At 43.0% G+C, this 24562-nt stretch overlaps 1 protein-coding gene across 5 annotated transcripts in view; it reads right to left on the bottom strand.

Annotated features, from left to right (window-relative positions):
• Pi4KIIIalpha (phosphatidylinositol 4-kinase III alpha) overlaps nt 1-24562 on the bottom strand; it is a 303864-nt gene that overhangs the window by 63478 nt on the left and 215824 nt on the right. For all 5 annotated transcript variants that reach the window (XM_068355017.1, XM_068355020.1, XM_068355018.1 and 2 more), the window contains 8 exons: nt 7656-7853; nt 7195-7430; nt 6787-6983; nt 6204-6336; nt 5903-6082; nt 4134-4254; nt 3446-3589; nt 1310-1439 (listed from right to left, as the gene is read on the bottom strand). In XM_068355017.1, coding sequence (XP_068211118.1) covers nt 1310-1439; nt 3446-3589; nt 4134-4254; nt 5903-6082; nt 6204-6336; nt 6787-6983; nt 7195-7430; nt 7656-7853 — 1339 coding nt within the window. The remainder of the gene's footprint in view (nt 1-1309; nt 1440-3445; nt 3590-4133; nt 4255-5902; nt 6083-6203; nt 6337-6786; nt 6984-7194; nt 7431-7655; nt 7854-24562) is intronic.

Raw genomic sequence — 24562 nt, forward strand, 5'->3', positions numbered from 1 at the left:
ACTGAAACATCTCTCTTCCTCTCTTCCTCCAATACCAACACCAGATGAATATGGAAGGACAACTACCTGTAAGAATAGCCAACTGACTGGTCATGATCCTTAACTCCTGGTCATATACTCAATTACAGGATGGGAACATCTCAATCCATCCTATAATACCAAATACAGTATTCCAATACAATCATGTATGTGTTAATACAGCCTAAAACAGGTTTTAAAGAATCCTGTGATATGGTTGAATAAGTAGACTAATTCCACCTTAATACTAACCTTACCAATTCTATAACTGATAAGCTAATGAACGCTGTTAGGATTCAGCTAATACTGAGCCAGGAACTGACTGAAGTGCAATTAAAAGTAATAATATTCATCCTTAACTTACGTAGACAGCCTACAATGAGGTTATGGTAGCCTAGCAAAGGTACAGATGCCCCAAGTTAACCTTTCATTGTATTTCATAACATTGTAATAATTGGAACTCATCGATAATGAAATGAAGTTACCAAAATGGTGTCGTCACTCAACACCCAACCCCAGCCTTTTATGTTACTACGAAACTAATAGCTTAGGACAGTAAAAAGTACTTACAAAATTATAGGAAATAATACAACTAATGTTCGGAGGGCCAGAAACAAAACAATTACTTGAATGCCGGCACTAACCAAGCATTCTTATATTAGATAATTAAGCCACGAAAAGGAGAAAAAAACCTTAATACAAGTACTTATCTTAATAATGTTCTTGAGATTATTTTGATCACACAAGGATACATTGTATATCGTATCAATGACAATTACAGAATGGTGGTTAAGGGTTTGTTGTGACGTAGGTACACCAACGAGGACTGGAGTGATGGTTCCTTGGTAGGATGCTATGTGTGACATCACTCATAGCAGACAATTTGCAGCTACAAAGGTGCTGCGACAAGTTCTAATGAGCCTGAACTTGTGATGTCTCCCCTATCCCTATACAAACACTGAGTACATGCCTAGCACATTAATGCACTGTCACTAGAGCAGGGGAGACATTTCTTTGGTATTCACACAGTACTGGATTCCCTATTTTAGACTTTCACAGGAAAATCCTTGGAGACCACACAGTGCTTTAATACCAAAACAACAAACTTCACTGATAAAATGATTTAAGGAAAGAATAGTAAAATTGATTTTTTTTGTCAAATGTTAAAAATTTAAGTAAAAGATAAGTAGAGTACAATGCAAAGGGTAAAACATTACCTTCCAAATTGTTAAAAAATGTACATAAAAGATAAGTATAGTATAATTCAAAGGCTAAAAACTTTATCTCTCACCTTTGCATGGGTGTGCCACTTTTACGATCAATATCGACAATTACAGCCTCTGGATTTGAGGGTAAATAACAACCTGGTTGCACTTCTATATCACGAAGAGCATCTAGGCATGCTTTCTTTCTCTCTGGGCCTATCAAAAAAATTTATATATAATTAAAAAATTTATTTTTTCTAAATAAAGAATGACTTTCTCATTGCCTATTTGTGCACCACACAGGAGAATCGCAAAATGCCAAACCACATTTAAAAGGAAAAGATCAGGTGATATAGATAGATTAGTGCATGCCTACAGTCTTGAAGTCCATGAAAGTTATCTTTATTATGCCGTTATATAATCTAATCCAACTAAATAGTGGGGCTCAGCCAGAGGACAAAGTCATTACAGTAATAATTTTACTGGAAATATAAATTCCATTTAGAATAAGACATTTCATCACAAAATAACTTTTACATAGCCTGATGAGCAACTTGAGTAGGAAGCACACTGAGCTGATCCAACTCCAAAGAAAAATGGTCCTAAAGGAAATTGGTAGCTCATGAACAAATATTCAATAAAGAAACCTACAACTCCAAGTTAAATCGGGTATCAAGAGTTAGCCAGGAACCCTGTTAAAAGAATTGCAGGAAAATGAGATGGGTGTGAAAACACAAATAACTAAACAGCTGATATACTAACCTCTTGTAAAGGTCCTAAGCTACAAGAGCTGAAGAAAAGAGGAAGAGGAATCTTTGACGTACTAGCTTATTCTGCTAAATTATTGGGTGAAAGTAAGTCAATAGGGATGACTTTCCCAACTCTTTTGTAATAAAATAATTTAGTCATGGATTTGGGCTACCAGCCAAAAGCTTTAAGTCAGTAATATGAAATGTGAAACCAACCTAGGTGACATATGAATAAAATAGTGACTTAATGACAAACAAGCTGAAAATACCTTTTAGTCACAAAATATTATGGAATACACTAAACCTCTAAGATTGACCAAAGAAAATGTAATTTCACAGCAAAAAATGAAAGCTAATACTGCATAGAAGTGTCCTAGTTGTTTGGATAGTGAACACACTCCTCAAAATGTTCTATGGGATATGAAATCTATGGGGGACTCCAGTACAACAGATGGCCCATTTCTAGACTTGCTGTAGCAAAAGAAGATAAATATTAGGTTTCTCATCAGGCTCATGTAAGTGATTATTTGTTCCATCAGGTTAAGATTGCTTAAACTGATATAATAATTCAAAACAAGTGTTCAAGCTATAATAGAAAAGGTACAAAGTTGTCAAAGACATGAAGACTTAGCAGAGCGTCTTAATTGCAAAAATGTGGGACATTATCAATTCAGATGAACCAGAGACCAGAAATGCAGTACAAAAAATAGGATAAGTATACCCAAATGTATACTAAATGAAAGCATATACTGTACATTAAATAAAAAATTTTCTGATGCTAACTGGAAAGCAACTTCTAATAAGCTAACAGTGAAACAAATCTTACATTATAAAAAATAAGAATTTTTTTTTAAGAAAACTCTCCAAATAAATGACTGAAAACAAAGAGAAAGAGCTCAGCATTAATGAAAAATTAGTAAGAAAGTACACACAAAGACTGAAAATACCTCAGGCCCCATACAGTAAAGAAAACTAACAATTTGTTTATCCCTAATGATGCTCTCAAAACTAAGCAATAATTCACTGAAACTCTCATCGGTGTAATCCTGATTGTTTCTAAGTCTGTGATTCTCTAGAGATGTTATCCAATTGGTACACACAAAAGATGGATCTGCTTGTCTTTTGGAAACTTACAAGACTATAAGCACATGTGCTAACATACCTTTAACCACCTGATCTTTTTATTTTTCTTGTATGAGGGTAGAGCAATGGGTCTGTGATGAAATAAAGGATTATTACTGAGCTAGATATTACATGAGCATTGAATGTATCAGATATTAAAATGACAGGAGTGACATTTAAGAAATAATAATTACCCAGATTTAACTGTTTTTATATGGAACTTAAAATAAAAATGTAAGAATAATAAGAAACAGATTGCTTTTTAAATAAAATTGCATTTTTTTCATTGTTGATTTGGTGCATTTCCCCCAAAATAACTGTTTAAATATAAAATCATACAAAATCCCTTACCTTTTGGATATGGCTTGATGAGAGCCGATATATTTGTAACTTTTCCAAAGAAGTCAAATTCTCTCTCATAAAACTGTTTTGCAGGACCTGATAAAGCTGACAGAAGAGACTTCTCCAGATTTTCAAATACTTCAAACAAATCAGCTGAAATAATTGAATACATTTTTTGTGTAAAACATCAAGCTAATCACACATGAAAATCAAATGAATCAAATTATACCATTTATCATCTATAGATAACTGAATGATTATCTGCATCAATAGACATAAAAAGTTTCTGCAATAGGTTAGGCTGAGTAAAACTTTAAAACCCAAGTCGATATTGACCGTGATAATTAAGATTTATTAATTTCTTGAGGTAACAACAAACATACTTCTTAATCTGTAACAGAATATAAAATTGCAAACCAGAATATACAAGATGAATGAATTCAACACATCCCTGGAAGAACAGGCTAGAAAAGAAATGCATTCAGTGCATAAAGGCTTCTAAAATACTTATTTGGCAAATATTAGCACTCAAACATAATAAATGATGTGGAGAAATCAACTCTCATCTATAGAAATTTATTGACTTACGGTAATAGTGGTCAACTATTTTTTAATTTCTCACTTATTACTCTTCAAAAATCAAGAGAATATCTTCATAAAAACACAGGTACTAAAGATTACAAAGTAATACACTTACCATCCTTTTCATGACCTTCTTCATCTCTAAACTTGTTGGTCTGCATGTTCCATATCAACTGATGACACAGTAGTTGAGATTTCTTGCCTGCTACTTTGATTACTTCATTAACATATCCCATCTATGAAAATACAGAAGAACCTAATCCATTATCCTTTAAACATAAGAGATTTAAATTTGTTTCATAGCAAACCAATTACTGTAGTATTATTTACATTATATCTTTTTATTAGAAAAATGTAGTCTACTGCTCAGCTGGTAGTTAGACCAACAGGTATGAATGAACTTGTGATCACTTTTACATTAATGTGTTACCTAAACTCTGTCTAGTTGAGTTGTCCCTTTAATGACATGACTCAGCCCCATTAAAGCAATGTTATCTTAGGGTTGCTTCAAAATCCTACTACTGTACTTGTTTGTTTCTGGATTGATTTATTTCATTAAAAAAAAAAAACATTTAAAAGGGAATTTTATACTCTAAGTTTTAAATTGGAGTTTCTTAGCTCTTTTAATTTTCTTACATATATTATTCTATCAATGTATAGAAGTCACTTTCAAAGGGGACTATTTTTCATATGGATGTTTTTTTTCATTTTAAAAAATGTATCTACATATTGTAGGTTATAAAATTCCCTATCTTTTTATGATTGAATGACAAAAATCGATCAATATTCAAGACAGTAGTAGCCATTTTTCTCCTAAAATTACATGTTTTGAGAAATCGGGCTTCACAGTTTCCGTATTCTAACCAAGGTTAGTTGGATATACTTTAGTATGCATAAGTATGGGCTTTTGGACTTTTGGTGGCAAATTTTCTCATCACTGGAGATCATAAGGAAATAATCATCATATTTTAAGGGTTATTTACTGAGGAGCAATGAGCTCCTTCACTAAATTATAATTATTTAATTTCTTGCTAAACTATAACCCTACTTGGAAAAGCAGGATGCTGTAAGACTGAGGACTCCAACAGGGAAAATAGCCCAGAGAGAAAAGGACATAAGGAAATAAAAAACTCTATAGGATATAAAAAGTAATGAAAAACAATATAAAATATCTTGAGATCTGTAACAGTGTTAAAATAGATCTGTCATATAATATAAACAATGAAGTGAGAATAGTGTGACTGAGTGTACCTTCAAACCCTCAAGCAAGAGAACTAGAAACCCAGAAATATATACAGTACACTACATATACCAAATGCCCACCAGAGTAAGATGTTGCTAGCATGATGATGATGATGATGATGATGATGATGATGATGATGATGATGATGATGATGATGATGATGATGATGATTTTATAAAGGTGAACAAAAAAAAATCCTACATAATTCTACAAGAGAAATTTGCACTGATAAAAGTTATGGAATATATCATAAAAGGACTAAAATACTTAATGGAAGAAAATTTTAAATCTAAATGTATCAATAAGTTTAAGAATTTTATTGTACACATGGAAATTCAATTGTTGGTTAATTATTCCCTTCAAGATAATGATCAAGTAATACATTTGAGTTGTATTTTGTGCATGCCTGATTCGACAGTCATTTACCTGAGAGCTCTGTTACCATGTAAGCATATCTTTTGAAGAACCTAATGTAAATACTGTAAGGCATGAGAAACTAAACCTTGATTGTGATAACCCACAACCATCACTACTTATGATTTACACAAAGATACAGTATCTTTAGCAGCCCTGCCTAATGATAATAAACTGGTTAACAAACAAATGCCGCATTAAATTTTAGAATCGATGTGGTTACTCACTGTGTCATATCTCAGAGCTTGAGTTATCTGTGGAATGTAGAACAGCAATGTGTCTGGAGGATAACTTGAGAGGACTCTCACAGCATACTGAGCTGTTAGAGGATGAGGTGGGAACTGTCTGGAGAAGTAAGCCAGTGCTTTGACTGGTGGTACTGGAGCCCATGTTAACATGTAGTTCAACTGAAAGAGATATTAATTATGATTCTTTTTCAATAAAAAAAATCTAATAATTTATAAAAAAAAATGAAAACTTTATATGATGAAAAATTAGATAAATTAGCAATGCTGTCTTATTACTTACCTCTGGTGTATCAGCCAGAATGTTTTCTGAGGTTGCAAGGTACTGTAAGGCCTCTGGTATGTGACTGACAGCAAGTGGATTATCTTTCACCAACTGACTAATTTCGTTTGTCAGACCAGAAACATTGTGAATTCTGCAATAAAAAACAAAGATCATAAGTGGACTTCCAATAGATTCAACTATACAGATAGTACCTGAATCAACACCATTAAGAGGGCATAACTAGAAATAGTCATTAGAAATGACAGACTAGAGTATATAGTACAAAAATTCTCTTATACATTTCAATTTGAAATTCTGAAGAAAAGGGGTCTGGATTCATTCCACAAAAATAATACTTTTAATCACCATACAGTACATTTTCCTATTCATTTATAATATGCACCATTTGTTTTTTAACCGAGTCTTTTAAACATCTCCCACGCAAGTTCAAATTATACAAAGAATCATTACGAATCTCTTCTGTGACTTTAAAGCAACCTGATAGGCAAGATTTTATTAAGTGAATAGCCTGGCTGTCCAATGCTACCATTTATTTACTATGTAAAATAAGGCAGGCAAAGCATTGTGAAAAAAATCCTACCTTGTTGGAAGATACACAGCCAGCGCTGGCGAGATGCTCCAGGCTAAACTTGTATTGCCACTCCAAGATTTTGGACTACTAGACACACCAGACAACCACTTCACAAGAGCTTCTTCTTGAGGTGTAGTTATCTCACCTCCTTGGCCTGTTGGTCTTGGGGGTTGTAACCATACCTTCAAAGTTTGAATCTCAACAGCCTGAAATCAGATAAGTTATGAATCACATGGTAGGTGAACAAGGGAAAAGAGGATTACACAACTTCATTTACCTTGATGAATCAGGGTATGACTTATTCTCAAATCAGATCTGGCTAAACTACTATATGAAAAGTCAATACTCCAAATGTTTCCATTAATCAGACACCACCATTAGAAGGTTAAAATTCATGAAAACAATACACGACCTTACCAAGAGGGATAGTATCAAGGCTCTTTTCTTCAAATAATCTTTGACATAAATGTCAGGATTAATCATTCTCTTGCTACGTGTAGATCTTTTGGAAAGGGTGGAAGTGTTGGATGATAGAGGCACTGTATTGATCCAACCTGTATTGTTCATTACAAATTCACCAGAGGTGGAACGCAAATCAGACGCCATTGATGGGGAGAGAGATGTTCCTCCACTGTACTGATACGAAGTGAAATCTGCAAAGTTAAAAATAACTATATTGAGACCCCTTCCCCTTTTAAAAGCAACACAAATAATAAAATAAAACCAACAAAAGTAGGAAATTATTACATTCAGTGCAGTAAATTCAACTATTTTCAACAAAGATATAAAGACAAAAAGTTATTATCACATGAGTATTACTGAAACAAAAACTTCTCAACCAGAATTAAATATGTCATTAAATAAAGCAAGACCATTACCTCCAATTACACTTGTTTTAAGGTATTTCTTATCAGCATGTAAAGCATTCCAGAAATGCAAAAGAGCATTGATATCCTCCTGCAAGTGTGCTGGTCTCTGTGTTGGACAGCCCTTAGAAGCACAAAAGTAATCAAGGCACGCACAGTAGATTCGTTCTCGAAGCACATTTTTACTTAAAGATTTGGGAATAGCATCACCTGAAAGGTTTTGAATATTTGAATACAGTAGCACAAAAGAAGAAAAATAGGTTGGCAAATGTCTCAATTGTCTAATAATCACCTTAGTTCAGTAAAAAAAAAAATAGCTCAGAAGAGGAGTATACAGTACAGTACATTAGAACAAAAAAATAATGTAAATTTTTTAATCAAACTACAGTATTAAATGTGATGAAGAAGAAAAATATGATATATAAAAAATATAAAAATATATAGCCTCCAATATCACAAGTAATTTTAAGTAATTTATATTTTTCCAAACTATATTAACACAAATTCTTCAATAAGTTTTCAGTGACAGGAATCAGCTGTTAAAATTCATTGAGGTGTTGGTAGTCACTGGCAGGTGGCAGGGTAGTCCCGTCCCCTCGCCAGCACACTGATTAGCAACTTTGACCTTCACCTAGGACTTGTAGGGTGGTTGAGGCAGGAACTAAAACTTGAAAGACTCAGGTTTGTATAGTTATGGAAAATACAAATTGCTTTAAAAATTTGTGATTTGTTCCTACACGTATACAACCACTCATCCTTTAACCCTCTGAGAATACAATGACTGGTCAAACATATGTTCAGCACCTTACAAGCATTCACCTTGATTACAAGTGTCAAGAGCTCTCCCACTAAACCTTTTTCTTATGGTGTACTGATGGTGATCAGGAAGTGCTACTTTTTTAATAAAAAGTGATTTCTACACAACTTTTACATAAAATAATGTCCTATAACATAATTATATCTTTCACATTTTAAAAAAATTATCTCACTGTTTGTATAATTTTCATGTTTACTTTGCTTTTATAAATACTTTAAATCATTGTAAAGATATTCACTTGATTTCAGGGAACAGTTAAATTATTCCTTTGAAATAAGCCAGAAGTTCATAACTGGTATAGTTCGGCTGTACCAAGGAGTAGAAAATATTTCTCTGTGAGTATATAAATTTTACCCCAGCCAAACGTCATGGCACAAAAAGAAAAAAGTGGGGAAAAAGAAAAACAATTGCAAAGCATGCTGAAAAGTTCACACCAAGGAAGTTTTAGGCATTGCTTTGTGGGAGAAGAAAGTAAGGTGGATTTTGAGGAGCCTTCATCTGCTCGTAAATGTGAAGCACTATCTTTCTCACCTTCAGCCATACCAAATTCCCACATTGTTCCTAGTCCCCCTTCAAAAGAAGCAACATATAGGAAGTACCAGAGAAGGTGTGGATATGATGTTCAAATTTATAATCTTTTTAAAGGCTTATAAAAAGTATATTTTATACAATTTTGGTTTATTATTTATGTCTGTGTTTCTCTTATATAACTACCGAGCCTTACTGTTTCATTTTTGCATAAGAAGATTGTAGATGTGCTTGTTTCGAGAAGCAGGAAGCCCATCATCTTTGGAAGGATAACAGATCAGATGTGACTTGGAATAACTATATTCAGCTTAGCCCTTTTTCTCAGAGAGTTTATGCTTCAAATGAAAAGGAATACAATTTAACCATAAAAGAAACCTTTTCTGGTACAAACCAAGAACATAAGTGGTGGGTAGCTTTAAATCTACACTCTTAAACCAGATGGCTCTGTCACTAACTTCCCGAAGGAAAAGGGAACCCGTTTGGCTGATTGATGTGTTTGACAGTAAGCAGAGTAATGAGAAGTGATCTTCCTTATTCCTGTTTTCCTGAGGGTAAAATAACTAGTTTAGCTTTTTGGTCTTAAGAAAATAAAGCTCTTGATGGACCTTCATGCTTATGGAGGTGTAGACCCAAATGGTATTTTTCCTTTGTTTTTATAAAGGCTGCTGATTTCTTAGCTCCTAAGTTAACAGTTGTTTTCCACAAGTTAGAAAAAAGAAATTTTCTTTTAGCACTTGTTGGAAAATTGGTAATGTTACTCCACTATGTACAAGTGTTTGTGGTAGCTAAAGTACATCTGATGACTAGTCAATTTCCATAGCTCCCATATTATCTAAAGTTTTTGGACATCTTTTAGCAAAACGTCTAAATAGGTTTGCTGACGGTAATAATTTGTTCCCCAGTTTGCAATTTGGCTTTTGTGAAGGCCTTGGAACATGTGATGCTGTTCTTACAATTTTCAGTGCTGCACAGATATCCCTTGATTGTGATCAGGAAGTTCATATGATTGGCCTTAATTTTAGTGATGCCTTTGGCCATATTATCATAAGATCTTTGTTTTAAAACTCAAACAGTTGGGAGTAGGTGGGTCCTTTCTTAGCAACATTATTGAATTTATAAGTAATAGATTGCAAAGAGTTGTTGTTGATGGGTACCATAGTGAGTAAAGGAATGTGATATTTGGTGTTCCTCTGGGTAGTGTTCTTGGCCCATTACTTTTCATACCATATACCCATAAAATGTGATTTGGCCTCAAAAACAAGCTTGGTTCTTATGCAGATCATGCTACTCTCTTTGCATTAATTCAATCTCCTAAATAAAGACCTGGTGTTGCTGGATCCCTTAATAGAGATCTAGCTAAAATCAATGCATGGTGTAAATTATGGGGCAAAAAGTTGAACCCAAACAAAACTCAAAGTATGATTGATTATAAGTACTGTAGGCTGAGGACAGTGGTTCTTCAACATTCAAATTTCAACATGTTTTTTCAACTTTAGGGTTATGGTGACCTATTTGGTAATGTCCCTGACTAGTGATCACCAGATTTGGGTACGAGCTAAGGTTGGTGTGTTTAGGGGAGCCTATAGGTCTATCTGCTGAGTCACCAACAGCCATTGCCTGGTCCTCCCTGGTACTAGCTTGGATTATGGTCTTGGAATCCAATGGTTATTTTTAAAGTTTAGACCCTAATCTTGATGATACCCTTGAGCCAGGTGCCTCTATATGTTCTCATATAGATCTCCATAATCTATTGTATGTCCTTGTCAAAAATATTTTCCCAGTAAATATCAACACCAAGTTCCAAATATCAAGCTGCTCCTGACATTGTCATAAATCTTGAATTCCTTATGCTTGACAGAGTAGATTCGCAAAATAAGTTTCTTTAAAAAGAGCATCATAAAAATTTTCAAGTGGTCAGATGGGAAATGAGTTCTCTCCTCGTTTCTCTGTCCTATACAGTACAGTACTCTTTCTCAATTAACTCTACTGTATTTGGGTTAGATTTTATGTTGTTCATGCTTTCTCATCCCATGTAAAAACCAATACAAAATGACAAATTCGAAGATAATTTGTATTTTTCCTAACCATACAAACCTTAGCTATTTACAGAGGGTTACCTTTTAGCGCAGCTGAAATGGCGAGCCATTAGAATTTAACGAGGGGGTATTACCCGCGCGCTAGTTAGCGGGGGGGTAGGGGAGTGGTAGCTAGCTACCCCTCCCCCCCTCACACACAGATGAATGCTCACTTTCACTTAGAGGTAGGACTTGTCTTGGGGGACAGGGCTGGCGGGCAAATATGTGTAAATAGCTAAGGTTTGTATGGTTAGGAAAAATACAAATTATCTTCGAATTTGTCATTTGTTCCGTAACCGAAATACAAACCACGCTATTTACAGAGGGTGGAAAGTCCCCAGCCATACTGGCTTTGGCTTTACCCGGGGACTTAGAATCCGAGTGAGTCGCACTCGAGAAAAGGAGTCCCTGCACCTCACAAGTTCCTTGCTCCGCAAGGAACCATGTGGCCTACGTAAGCTTGTGTGTGAAGGAAGAAGTGTAACCCGTCCTAGGCAGTTGACCTGGAGTTCCAGAAGGAACTCTGGGTTAGGACGTTCCCAATACCACCTCGTCAGGGTATGGGGGACGCGACAGTATTGACTCAATACTCGGAACACAAGGAAGCATGGTTTACCTGCAGAGGTTCGAGGTCAGCTATGCAGAGACCAGGATGCTGCTTCCCCGTAGAGGGGATGATGAAGAAAGAAGTAAGGGCCAGACATACTTCTTTCGTTCATGCAGACTAAAACCTGATAACAATGTCCTCAACCTTCTGCTACCTGTCCAAAAAGGAGCCTGAGGTTAGACCAGCTGTTGTGTAGCCACCACAGAGCGATAGAAAACGTATCGAGACTCCTGTGGGTCACGCCCTGCAGGAAGCGGGCTGCGAAGGTCATTAGACGCTTCCAGACTCCAGCTTGTAGCACCTGCGTCACAGAGTAGTATTACTCGAAGGCGAGGGACGTTGCGATGTATCCAACATCGTGCTGTAGGGCGACGTGACGGGGGAGGGTCTGGAGACAGGTCGAGATGAATGTCCTTGAGTCCGGGCTGAAGAGGTATACTGGTGACTCTCCCCCATGTCCTCCTTGTGCTCCCAAATCGGCTGCAACTGAGGACAAACTGCAGCTGTTCCCAGCGCTAACCTCTCGATTCCTTTACTGTCAAGAAAGAGAAGGTCTTGGGACATCAGATACAGAATGGAGACTCGAAATCTTGAATGAATCGGACCGAAGGGCCGGGACCCCCAGATTCTGAGTCTAGCCAACAACTCAGGAGCGAGCCTGAATGTTGCCTTCCCCTCTTCCTTAGAAAGGGGGAAGTCGTAAGAGACCAAGAAGATTGCTTACACACTGGCCGTGGCCAGAGTGAGCAGGAGACCCAAGGCGGAATACAATCCGAGGCCTGTCGTAAAGGGTCTTGAGAAGATCTCTTAAAGGAATAAAAGTCCGAGCCATGCTCCAAGTTGGAGGTCTTCCTCCGACTAGGAAAGGGACGATTGTAGCTTCGCATGAGCGAGGATAGATCCAGCGGGCAGGAAAAAGTTATTCCTTTAAGCCTGAAGATCAGGGAAAGCCTGAGCGACAGGCTTCATTGCCGAGAGCGGAAAGGAGTTTCCTCCCGCCGAAAGGCAATAAGACCGTTATTGCTGGAGAAGAGGCCTCAAGGGAAGAGGTATATCTACCACGGCACCAACCACCTTAGACTCTTCACTTTGCCTGGGAGACCCCTGTGGATGACTATCGCAGATGACGCGACCTCCGTACCGCGACTGTAGCGGGTTGTCTCTTCTTGAGGAGGAGGCGTAGTGTCTCCAGGCATGAAGCCGAAGCGACGCCCCGGTTCGGAAGAGATGTCGCAGTGTGGTTGCTTGAGTAGTCTGCGCCATGGGAGAAGCTCTCCCGGGAGTTCCGTCAGGGGAAGCAGAGGGTCCAGAAACCGTTCTGCGCATAGTCCCAGTGGAGCTCTCCCATTGAGAGGTTGACAGACAACCTGGTCTTGTTGAGACCCATTGTCCACAGACAAAAAGGAGGGAAGACGCAGGCGTCGAAGTTGTCCCACCATCACCGGAATGCATCTTGCCAGAGTCTCGGGGTCTGAGACTGGGGGGAAGAATAGCGGAAGCTTGAGGTTCCAAGCTGTCGCGATCAGGTCCCCCAGACCAGGACTTGCTGGTTACCCAAGGTCAAAGACCCCCAGGTACACTCTCTCTACGAGGCTCTGCTCAGATAGTCTGAGAGAACATTCCCCTGCCTGGAATGAGAGAGCCGATGGTGGTATTGAGAGAATCTCAATCATCCCGGTATCTCTACTGCAAGATGTGAAGGTGTGAAAATGCGTCCCCTGCTGGTTAGAATACGCCAGAATCATGAAGTCGACGCGCACGGGGCGACTCGGCAGGAGCTGTAGGATCTGTAGAGGGGCCAGACTAAGGCCCCTAAGCCTGCCTGAATGATGGAGAGGTATCCTTCAGGTCTTGACCATAGGCCTGGACCGGAACATGCCCCCCCCCCCCCTTTCCTTTGACGAGTCCGAGAACAGCATCAAGAATGTGGGGAAAGGACGAGAATATCCACTACCATCAAGAGGCTCCATAGGTCAACACCCATTGCAGGTCTAATAGTTCCGCTGGTCCCATAGGGGCCAGGAAGTCCGGTTAAACATTGCCTGAAGCCACCGGAACTTGGATCGCCCCACATGGAACTTATCCTGAGGCGACCGTTCGGACTATAGACGGGTCAATGAGGAAAGGAGAACTAGGAAACGTTCCAAGGTAGGGCTGAAAGCTCTGCTTTACTGAGAACAGGTACTGCGACTCTCCTCAGTCTTGCCACAGTCAACCGAAAGGAAGGCTCGGAGGATGTGGTAACAGAATCTGGTGTCCCCAGGTGGTCACCCATCCAAGTACCGACGTCGCTTAACCTCGCTGGACGGACGAGAAGCGGGGTTTCCAACGTGGTAAGGCCGTTGACTCAATATCATGGCCAGATACTCCAGATGTTGAGGCAGAGGAAGAGAAGGCTCCAAGCAAAATACCATGAGCCCACACTCATGGTAAGCATCCGGAAGCTTGTCCCGGCGCTGAAGAAGGTCGAACCCGAGCCTACCGGAGTTGACCAGCCCTCCAAACAGCAGAGGAGGCGGAAGCCTGCACCTGAGCTGCCAAGAGGAAGGCAGGGAGAGTTCTCTGGGGAAACAAACCTGCTATGCCACGGCGGAATAGCCACACTGCATCATAAGCAGGAATACTTGCAGTCTAGGCTGAATTCGACGAGCACCCTGGAAGATGGATGGAATGGAAACTGAAAGTACCCGTCCTTCCGATCCAGGGTTTAAGGAGTCCTGTCGCCTCGTTACCAGTCTGATCGATTCTGCTGGTCTACGCTGGCCGAAGTTTGTTCGACAAACTTGATCAGGGCTGAGAGGTCGACTACGGACATCCCCTCTCAGAACCTTCCTTACAAGAAAGGATCGACTGAGGAGGCCGGGGGTGAAGCCGTCGATGATCCTAAGGAAGACCTTCGCCTAAGGTATGGATCATTCTGCCCAACCGGGCAACTCTGCTGACTCTATGGCATAGAGGTTCAGACACTGAATTCGCTGACAGAGACGGCAGGCGCGATATCCTTGGCTGATCACAGAGATTGTGCGGGAATGGGCATCGGGAAGCTGTCATTCGGATGAGTAACCTTAAGCATCCTCCCAGCGAAAAACCTGCAATCCTAGAGTTCGTGAACTCCTTTTAGGACTATGCCCCCCCGGGGGAGTCTCCCGTGCCATCTGTTCCTGACAGGAGGAAACTGCAATTGGACACCTTGTCCCAGTTGTCGTAGCTGATAACTTAGGCCGACGTGGTTGAAAGAAAAGGGCGCTGGAGCCCGGCAGAGTCTGGAAGAAAGCGCCTTGGAGGAGTGAAAACGGAAGTCGATTTCCTCCGCACAGCCGCTGTCTAAGTCTCTGTCCTTGGGCACAAACAAACTCTTCTCAAGGATGGAAGGGTGTCTGAGGTCGTCGACCTCCACAGATGAGACACCCGAAGGAAGCCCTCAGTCAGCGCGTCCAGATGGTACAACATCGAGCTTGTCCGCAAGTTCGATACTTAACGACGAAAGGCCAAGGTGCCTGAGCTCGAGAGGAGGAAAGTACCCATGATCTTCCTGTAGCTTCCTTGAACCAAACCTCGGGCCGTAACCGAGGAGGGAAAGAACCTGGTAAGCTCCCAGAGGAAGGGGTAAGCAGTCACCCCTTGTCCGATGGAGAAATCTCGAACGGAAAGCCCCCCCCCCCCCCCCCCGCCAAAAATCCTTCCAGGGAATGACGGGGAAGGGCTAACCCAGGTTCAGGAAAGAGGAGTGTTGCTCAGATCTCCCTTAAGTTTCTCCTATTCTTGCAAGTGCCATGCTCTGCGTTTACGGGGTGAGGCCGTGTTCTGGAAATACGCTCCAGAAGAACTCGCCAGGCTGGCCATGCTGCGAAAACCCCATTGGGAATCTTGGTCGCAATCGCCCTGGAGCTCGCGCGACGGTAATTCAAAGATTTTCGCATGGGCGAACGTGGAAGCGCCCATGCGCGGTAACGCAAACGAAGGTGAGCGAAGGAGAGCAGAAGGAGGGCGAGCGTGGTAGGAAGGGCGAGAGCTGGTGGTCGGCGAGCGATAACCCATAGACGAGCAATGGATACTGCAAGAAATAAGCCGACGTTTGTGCGAAGAAACACTGTAGGTTCGCGCGACGGAACACCATCCGTCCGCGTGATGGAAAACCGTTGGTTCGCGCGTGGGCGAACATTGGAGAGCATGGGCGCGGACGCGCATGAGCGTAGACGTGCAGGCACGTGAGCGTGTGGGCGCGCAGGCGAATGGTCGCGCGGGCGCACAGGCGAGCGGGCGCGCAGGCGAGCGGGCGCGCAGGCGAGCGGTCGCGCGGGCGCGCAGGCGAGCGGTCGCGCGGGCGCACAGGCGAGCGGTCGTGAGGGTGGGCAGGGGGATGAGCGCGAGTCCGAGGCGGCGAACGCAAGCGTTAGCGCGATGGGGAGGAAACGAGCTGCCGTGTGGGCGAGGAAGACCGCTGGCGATATGGATCAACAAGCGATCGGTGGTGAGCTGGTGAGCGCTAACGCGCAGGTTGGCGATGGCGCGTTGTGTTATGCCGACGCGATGGTCGAGCAGCATGCGCAGGTGAGCGATCGTGCGTTGGCGAGCAGTATGCGGAGGTGAGCGATCGCGCGTTGGCGAGCAGTATGCGGAGGTGAGCGATCGCGAGCAGCATGTGCAGGAGGGCGATCGCGCGATGGTGATCAGCATGCGCAGGGTCGCGCGATGGTGATCAGCATGCGCAGGGTCGCGCGATGGTGATCAGTATGCGCAGGGTCGCGCGATGGTGATCAGCATGCCAGGGTCACGCGATGGTGATCAGCATGCGCAGGTGGGCGGTCGCGCGATGGCGAGCAGCCTCTGCAGGTGGGCGATCGCGCGATGGCGAGTAGCATCCGCAGTTGAGGGTCGCGCGATGGCGAGCAGCATCCGCAGGGTAGACGATAGCGCGATGGTGATCAGCATGCGCAGGGTCGCGCGATGGTGATCAGCATCTGCAGGTGTGCGGTCGCGCGATGGCGATCAGCATCCGCAGTTGAGGGTCGCGCGATGGTGAGCAGCATCCGCAGGGTAGACGATAGCGCGATGGTGATCAGCATCTGCAGGTGTGCGGTCGCGCGATGGCGATCAGCATCCGCAGTTGAGTGTCGCGCGATGGCGATCAGCATCCGCAGTTGAGGGTCGCGCGATGGCGATCAGCATCCGCAGTTGAGGGTCGCGCGATGGCGATCAGCATCCGCAGTTGAGGGTCGCGCGATGGCGATCAGCATCCGCAGTTGAGGGTCGCGCGATGGCGATCAGCATCCGCAGTTGAGGGTCGCGCGATGGCGATCAGCATCCGCAGTTGAGGGTCGCGCGATGGCGATCAGCATCCGCAGTTGAGGGTCGCGCGATGGCGATCAGCATCCGCAGTTGAGGGTCGCGCTATGGCGATCAGCATCCGCAGTTGAGGGTCGCGCGATGGCGATCAGCATCCGCAGTTGAGGGTCGCGCGATGGCGATCAGCATCCGCAGTTGAGGGTCGCGCGATGGCGATCAGCATCCGCAGTTGAGGGTCGCGCGATGGCGATCAGCATCCACAGTTGAGGGTAGCGCGATGGCGATCAGCATCCGGAGTTGAGGGTCGCGCGATGGCGATCAGCATGCGCAGGTGAGCTAGTAGCTGGCGAACCGTGTTCCTTCAGAAGTGTTGGAGAACGTTGGCGTGCCGGCTGTAACACACGCGGGCGATCCGGAGATCGCCGAGAGACAGGTGATCGCTGGCGAGCTGATGATCGCTGACGAGCAGAAAGCTACGCGTGGAAGCCTGCGCATAGAAGAAGAGTCCTTGACCCCGACCTGAACCGAAGTTCTAGATCGCGAGGGCGAAAGTGGGCGCACAGGGCGCGTAACAGGAACCAACAGGAACAGCAGGGATGATCATCATGAAAGCGCTGAAAAACAGGAGAGCGCTGATGAGCAGAAGAGCGCCTGTGCGCAAACACTGAGCAGGAGCAGGAGAGAACACAGCAGAAGGGCGCGCAGGGAAACCCTGACACGCAAGGGAAGAACCCCCGTGGGAGGCAACCCTTTGCCCCGAAGGGATCGTTGTCCGCCGGGAGACTGATGTCCGTCGGAAGACCGCTGTCCGTCGGGAAGACCGCTGTCCGTCGGGAAGACCGTTGTCCGTCGGGAAGACCGTTGCCCGTCGGAAGACGAGATCAGACTGCTGTCCATCTGCACCAAGGCGGAAGATCGAGAAAAAGGAGTTGTAGGCTGCAAACGGAGATTCAAAAAGGCGCCTCAAGCACCCTTATAGGGAGATGAGAGGCCCTTACGACGAGGCGGACGGTGGGCCTTACGGCGAGGGAGGCCAACAGCAACAGAAGAAACCTCCGAAGAGGAGTCTCTATGAGTGTACTCTCTCGCGAACGAAAGAGAAACACTTCGTAGAAGAGACTGGTCAGCCAGTGACCTAAAAGGAGCAATCCTCCGAAGAGGAGCTCCTGCAGTTGCCCAGCCCCTTGAGCGAAACTGCAGGTGTGACCGCTCAGCACCAAGAGCATAGTCGCACGAAAAAAAAAGGCAAGAGAAGAACCCCCAAAAAGGGGAAAAACTCAAGCCTGGACAGGAAAAACTTCCCTCGGAAGGAAAGTTACCCGCCCAAGGAGGCAAGCCTCCTGAGAGTTCTAAAATGAACTGGAGAGCTGTCCGTCGTCACAAGAGTACTTCCAGTAGAAGGAGACAAGCCCCTGACGAAAATACAAGGGGGGAGGCAGCAACAGCCGAATCCCCAGGACTCAACAAGACAGCTCACACCGTTGCCATATTACAGAAACGAACTATATCGGTAACTGTAAAAAAATAAAACAAATAATATTAGTACACATTCATTCCCCGGGAAGGCTCCGAAGAGGAATCCCGAGGGAAAGGAAACAAGAATTACACAACAGGCACGTGCCCTCACAACCACTTACACTCACAGAAGGAGAGCTGTAACCAAAACAGAATTATAACAATTATAATTATGTAACTATGTAATTATGTAATTTAAAAATGAATGAACACTAAAGAAAGAACGAAAACCCCGAAAGGAATCGTTCTACAAGCTGAAAACAAAAAACAGCTACAATTAGATTCATAACTAATTGAGACAAACGTACGGCGTAGCAACCCCCCACACGGAAAGGAAGCTACAAGGGCGTAGTAACACGTAGTAAAAGGGTGAACGACCTCAAGAGAGAGAGAGAGAAAGACATAAGTCAAACTCGATCGCCACCCATAAAATTACGCCGTGGAGGCCTAACTGCCGAGGACTCCACGTAGATATCGTACACTACACACACAACTCTGAAAAGGAAACTTACTTATTTCTATACTCAAATATATATACAAACATGAAAACATGTTTACATATATATTGAGTAAATGAAAAGTAAGCGATTAAGTAAAGACAAAACAAACAATAGCTGCCAAGAGAGGACCAAGACAGAGACGTCTGTCACAGTCCGAGCCAAAAGTGAAAGTGAGCATTCATCTGTGTGTGAGGGGGGGGGGGGAGGGGTAGCTAGCTACCACTCCCCTACCCCCCCCCCCCCCCCGCTAACTAGCGCGGGGGTAATACACCCTCGTTAAATTCTAATGGCTCGCCATTTCAGCTGCGCTAAAAGGTAACCCTCTGTAAATAGCGTGGTTTGTATTTCGGTTACGGAACAACTGAGATTTAAAGTGTTTTTACCTGTATATGAACATCACATTCCTAATACTATCTTCCCACTTTAATAAGTCAAGGATCTTAACACTATAAAACACCAAAACCAATAACCATTTAATGCATGTAAGATTTTATCTAATAAACAACCTAAATAAAAACGATATAATTTATCATGTAAAACTAAATCTTCTACATGAATTAAAAGAAATAGCAAGTTACTTTTTGACAGGAAATACAATACTGAGATATTGTTGTATAACAAGGACCCAATATTTAGAAAAAATACTGTCCCTAACACTTTTTAATCAGTAACTTACATAAGTCCAGAATTACATACCAAAAAATAAGAAATACTACAAAACATAACTTGAGGTAAAAAAGGCAGAATTTCTGTGTAGAATAAATTGCATACTGCAGTAATCAAACTTTTGTAAAGTAGAATCAAATCCAGCACAGTAGAGTGAGGAAGCAAAAAGAGGAGTCAAAGACTGCATCCGCAGTTGAGGGTCGCGCGATGGCGATCAGCATCCGCAGTTGAGGGTCGCGCGATGGCGATCAGCATCCGCAGTTGAGGGTCGCGCGATGGCGATCAGCATCCGCAGTTGAGGGTCGCGCGATGGCGATCAGCATCCGCAGTTGAGGGTCGCGCGATGGCGATCAGCATCCGCAGTTGAGGGTCGCGCGATGGCGATCAGCATCCGCAGTTGAGGGTCGCGCGATGGCGATCAGCATCCGCAGTTGAGGGTCGCGCGATGGCGATCAGCATGCGCAGGTGAGCTAGTAGCTGGCGAACCGTGTTCCTTCAGAAGTGTTGGAGAACGTTGGCGTGCCGGCTGTAACACACGCGGGCGATCCGGAGATCGCCGAGAGACAGGTGATCGCTGGCGAGCTGATGATCGCTGACGAGCAGAAAGCTACGCGTGGAAGCCTGCGCATAGAAGAAGAGTCCTTGACCCCGACCTGAACCGAAGTTCTAGATCGCGAGGGCGAAAGTGGGCGCACAGGGCGCGTAACAGGAACCAACAGGAACAGCAGGGATGATCATCATGAAAGCGCTGAAAAACAGGAGAGCGCTGATGAGCAGAAGAGCGCCTGTGCGCAAACACTGAGCAGGAGCAGGAGAGAACACAGCAGAAGGGCGCGCAGGGAAACCCTGACACGCAAGGGAAGAACCCCCGTGGGAGGCAACCCTTTGCCCCGAAGAGATCGTTGTCCGCCGGGAGACTGATGTCCGTCGGAAGACCGCTGTCCGTCGGGAAGACCGCTGTCCGTCGGGAAGACCGTTGTCCGTCGGGAAGACCGTTGCCCGTCGGAAGACGAGATCAGACTGCTGTCCATCTGCACCAAGGCGGAAGATCGAGAAAAAGGAGTTGTAGGCTGCAAACGGAGATTCAAAAAGGCGCCTCAAGCACCCTTATAGGGAGATGAGAGGCCCTTACGACGAGGCGGACGGTGGGCCTTACGGCGAGGGAGGCCAACAGCAACAGAAGAAACCTCCGAAGAGGAGTCTCTATGAGTGTACTCTCTCGCGAACGAAAGAGAAACACTTCGTAGAAGAGACTGGTCAGCCAGTGACCTAAAAGGAGCAATCCTTCGAAGAGGAGCTCCTGCAGTTGCCCAGCCCCTTGAGCGAAACTGCAGGTGTGACCGCTCAGCACCAAGAGCATAGTCGCACGAAAAAAAAAGGCAAGAGAAGAACCCCCAAAAAGGGGAAAAACTCAAGCCTGGACAGGAAAAACTTCCCTCGGAAGGAAAGTTACCCGCCCAAGGAGGCAAGCCTCCTGAGAGTTCTAAAATGAACTGGAGAGCTGTCCGTCGTCACAAGAGTACTTCCAGTAGAAGGAGACACGCCCCTGACAAAAATACAAGGGGGGAGGCAGCAACAGCCGAATCCCCAGGACTCAACAAGACAGCTCACACCGTTGCCATATTACAGAAACGAACTATATCGGTAACTGTAAAAAAATAAAACAAATAATATTAGTACACATTCATTCCCCGGGAAGGCTCCGAAGAGGAATCCCGAGGGAAAGGAAACAAGAATTACACAACAGGCACGTGCCCTCACAACCACTTACACTCACAGAAGGAGAGCCGTAACCAAAACAGAATTATAACAATTATAATTATGTAACTATGTAATTATGTAATTTAAAAATTAATGAACACTAAAGAAAGAACGAAAACCCCGAAAGGAATCGTTCTACAAGCTGAAAACAAAAAACAGCTACAATTAGATTCATAACTAATTGAGACAAACGTACGGCGTAGCAACCCCCCCACACGGAAAGGAAGCTACAAGGGCGTAGTAACACGTAGTAAAAGGGTGAACGACCTCAAGAGAGAGAGAGAGAAAGACATAAGTCAAACTCGATCGCCACCCATAAAATTACGCCGTGGAGGCCTAACTGCCGAGGACTCCACGTAGATATCGTACACTACACACACAACTCTGAAAAGGAAACTTACTTATTTCTATACTCAAATATATATACAAACATGAAAACATGTTTACATATATATTGAGTAAATGAAAAGTAAGCGATTAAGTAAAGACAAAACAAACAATAGCTGCCAAGAGAGGACCAAGACAGAGACGTCTGTCACAGTCCGAGCCAAAAGTGAAAGTGAGCATTCATCTGTGTGTGAGGGGGGGGGAGGGGTAGCTAGCTACCACTCCCCTACCCCCCCGCTAACTAGCGCGGGGGTAATACACCCTCGTTAAATTCTAATGGCTCGCCATTTCAGCTGCGCTAAAAGGTAACCCTCTGTAAATAGCGTGGTTTGTATTTCGGTTACGGAACAACTGAGATTTAAAGTGTTTTTACCTGTATATGAACATCGCATTCCTAATACTATCTTCCCACTTTAATAAGTCAAGGATCTTAACACTATAAAACACCAAAACCAATAACCATTTAATGCATGTAAGATTTTATCTAATAAACAACCCAAATAAAAACGATATAATTTATCATGTAAAACTAAATCTTCTACATGAATTAAAAGAAATAGCAAGTTACTTTTTGACAGGAAATACAATACTGAGATATTGTTGTATAACAAGGACCCAATATTTAGAAAAAATACTGTCCCTAACACTTTTTAATCAGTAACTTACATAAGTCCAGAATTACATACCAAAAAATAAGAAATACTACAAAACATAACTTGAGGTAAAAAAGGCAGAATTTCTGTGTAGAATAAATTGCATACTGCAGTAATCAAACTTTTGTAAAGTAGAATCAAATCCAGCACAGTAGAGTGAGGAAGCAAAAAGAGGAGTCAAAGACAAACTGTTGACTTGGAAAAAATGATATTTTAATTATAAAATAAATTTTTGAATATACTTACCCGGTGAATATATAATAGCTGCAACTCTGTTGCTCGACAGACACATACATAAAAAAACTCGCGAGCGATCGCTATGCAGGTTGCGGGTGTGCCCACCAGCGCCAACTGTCGGCCAGATACCACTCTCGTATGTAAACAAAACCTTCAATTTCTTCTCATCCCACTGCGTCTCTATTGGGGAGGAAGGGAGGGTCATTTAATTTATATATTCACCGGGTAAGTATATTCAAAAATTTATTTTATAATTAAAATATAATTTTTAAATATTTAACTTAGCCGGTGAATATATAATAGCTGATTCACACCCAAGGAGGTGGGTAGAGACCAGAGTTAATTATGTTTACAGCGTATAAGCTAAGAGTTTTTTCATTTTGGCAGTTATCAATATAACAAAACCAAAATAAATAGGTACCTGGTGAGGAAGTTGACTTAGACGATTACTCTGCCTTGTAAGTCTGTCTTCCTCACGGAGCCCAGCGATCCTCTTAGGATGCTGACAGACTCCCAGGAGCTGAAGTATCAAGGGCTGCAACCCATACAACAGGACCTCATCAAACCCCTAATCTGGGCGCTCTCAAGAAATGACTTTGACCACCCGCCAAATCAATCAGGATGCGAAAGGCTTCTTAGCCTTCCGAACAACCCATAAAACAATATTAAAAACATTTCAAGAGACAGATTAAAAGGATATTGGAATTAGGGAAGTGTAGTGGTAGAACCCTCACCCACTACTGCACTCGCTGCAACGAATGGACCCAGTGTGTAGCAGTCCTCGTAAAGAGTCTGGACATCTTTTAAGTAAAATGACGCGAACACTGACTTGTTTCTCCAAGAAGTCGCGTCCATAATACTTTGCAGAGATTTATTTTGCTTGAAGGCCACGGAGGTTGCTATATCTCTAACTTCGTGCGTCTTAACCTTAAGCAAACATCGGTCTTTCTCATTCAAGTGAGAATGAGCTTCTCGTATTAAAAAAATCTGATAAAATATGACAAAGAATTCTTTGACATAGGCAATGAAGGTTTCTTAACTGAGCACCATAATGCCTCAGATTTCCCTCGTAATAACTTAGTACGAGCTAAATCGAACTTAAGAGCTCTAACAGGACATAATACTCTTTCCAGTTCGTTGCCTACGATCTCTGATAAGCAAGGAATATCAAAAGATTTAGGCCAAGGACGAGAAGGCAGTTCATTTTGGCCAGGAAACCAAGTTGAAGTGAACAAGTGGCTTTTTTCTGTAGAAAAGCCGATGTTCTTACTGAAGGCATGAAGTTCACTGACCCTTTTAGCCGAAGCCAAGCACACTAGGAAAAGTGTCTTGAGGGTGAGATCCTTCAGGGAGGCTGAAAGTAATGGTTCAAACCTGTCTGACATGAGGAACCTTAGGACCACGTCTAAGTTCCATCCAGGAGTTGCCAAACGACGTTCCTTAGAGGTCTCGAAAGACTTAAGGAGATCTGGGAGATCTTTATTGTTGGAAAGATCTAAGCCTCTATGTCGAAAGACCGAAGCCAACATGCTCCTGTAGCCCTTAATCGTGGGAGCTGAAAGGGAGCGAACCTTTCTCAGATGTAAAAGAAAATCTGCGATTTGGGCTACAGAGGTACTGGACGAGGACACAGATGCTGACTTGCACCAGTCTCGAAAGACTTCCCACTTCGACTGGTATACTCTAATGGTAGAAGCTCTCCTAGCTCTTGCAATCGCACTGACTGCCTCCTTCGAAAAACCTCTAGCTCTTGAGAGTCTTTCGATAGTGTGAAGGAAGTCAGACGAAGAGCGGGGAGGCTTTGATGGACATTCTTTACGTGGGGCTGACGTAACAGATCTACCCTTAGAGGAAGACTTCTTGGAAAGTCTACCAGCCATTGAAGTA

Source organism: Palaemon carinicauda, chromosome 31 (assembly GCF_036898095.1).
Source record: "Palaemon carinicauda isolate YSFRI2023 chromosome 31, ASM3689809v2, whole genome shotgun sequence".
NCBI lineage: Eukaryota > Metazoa > Arthropoda > Malacostraca > Decapoda > Palaemonidae > Palaemon > Palaemon carinicauda.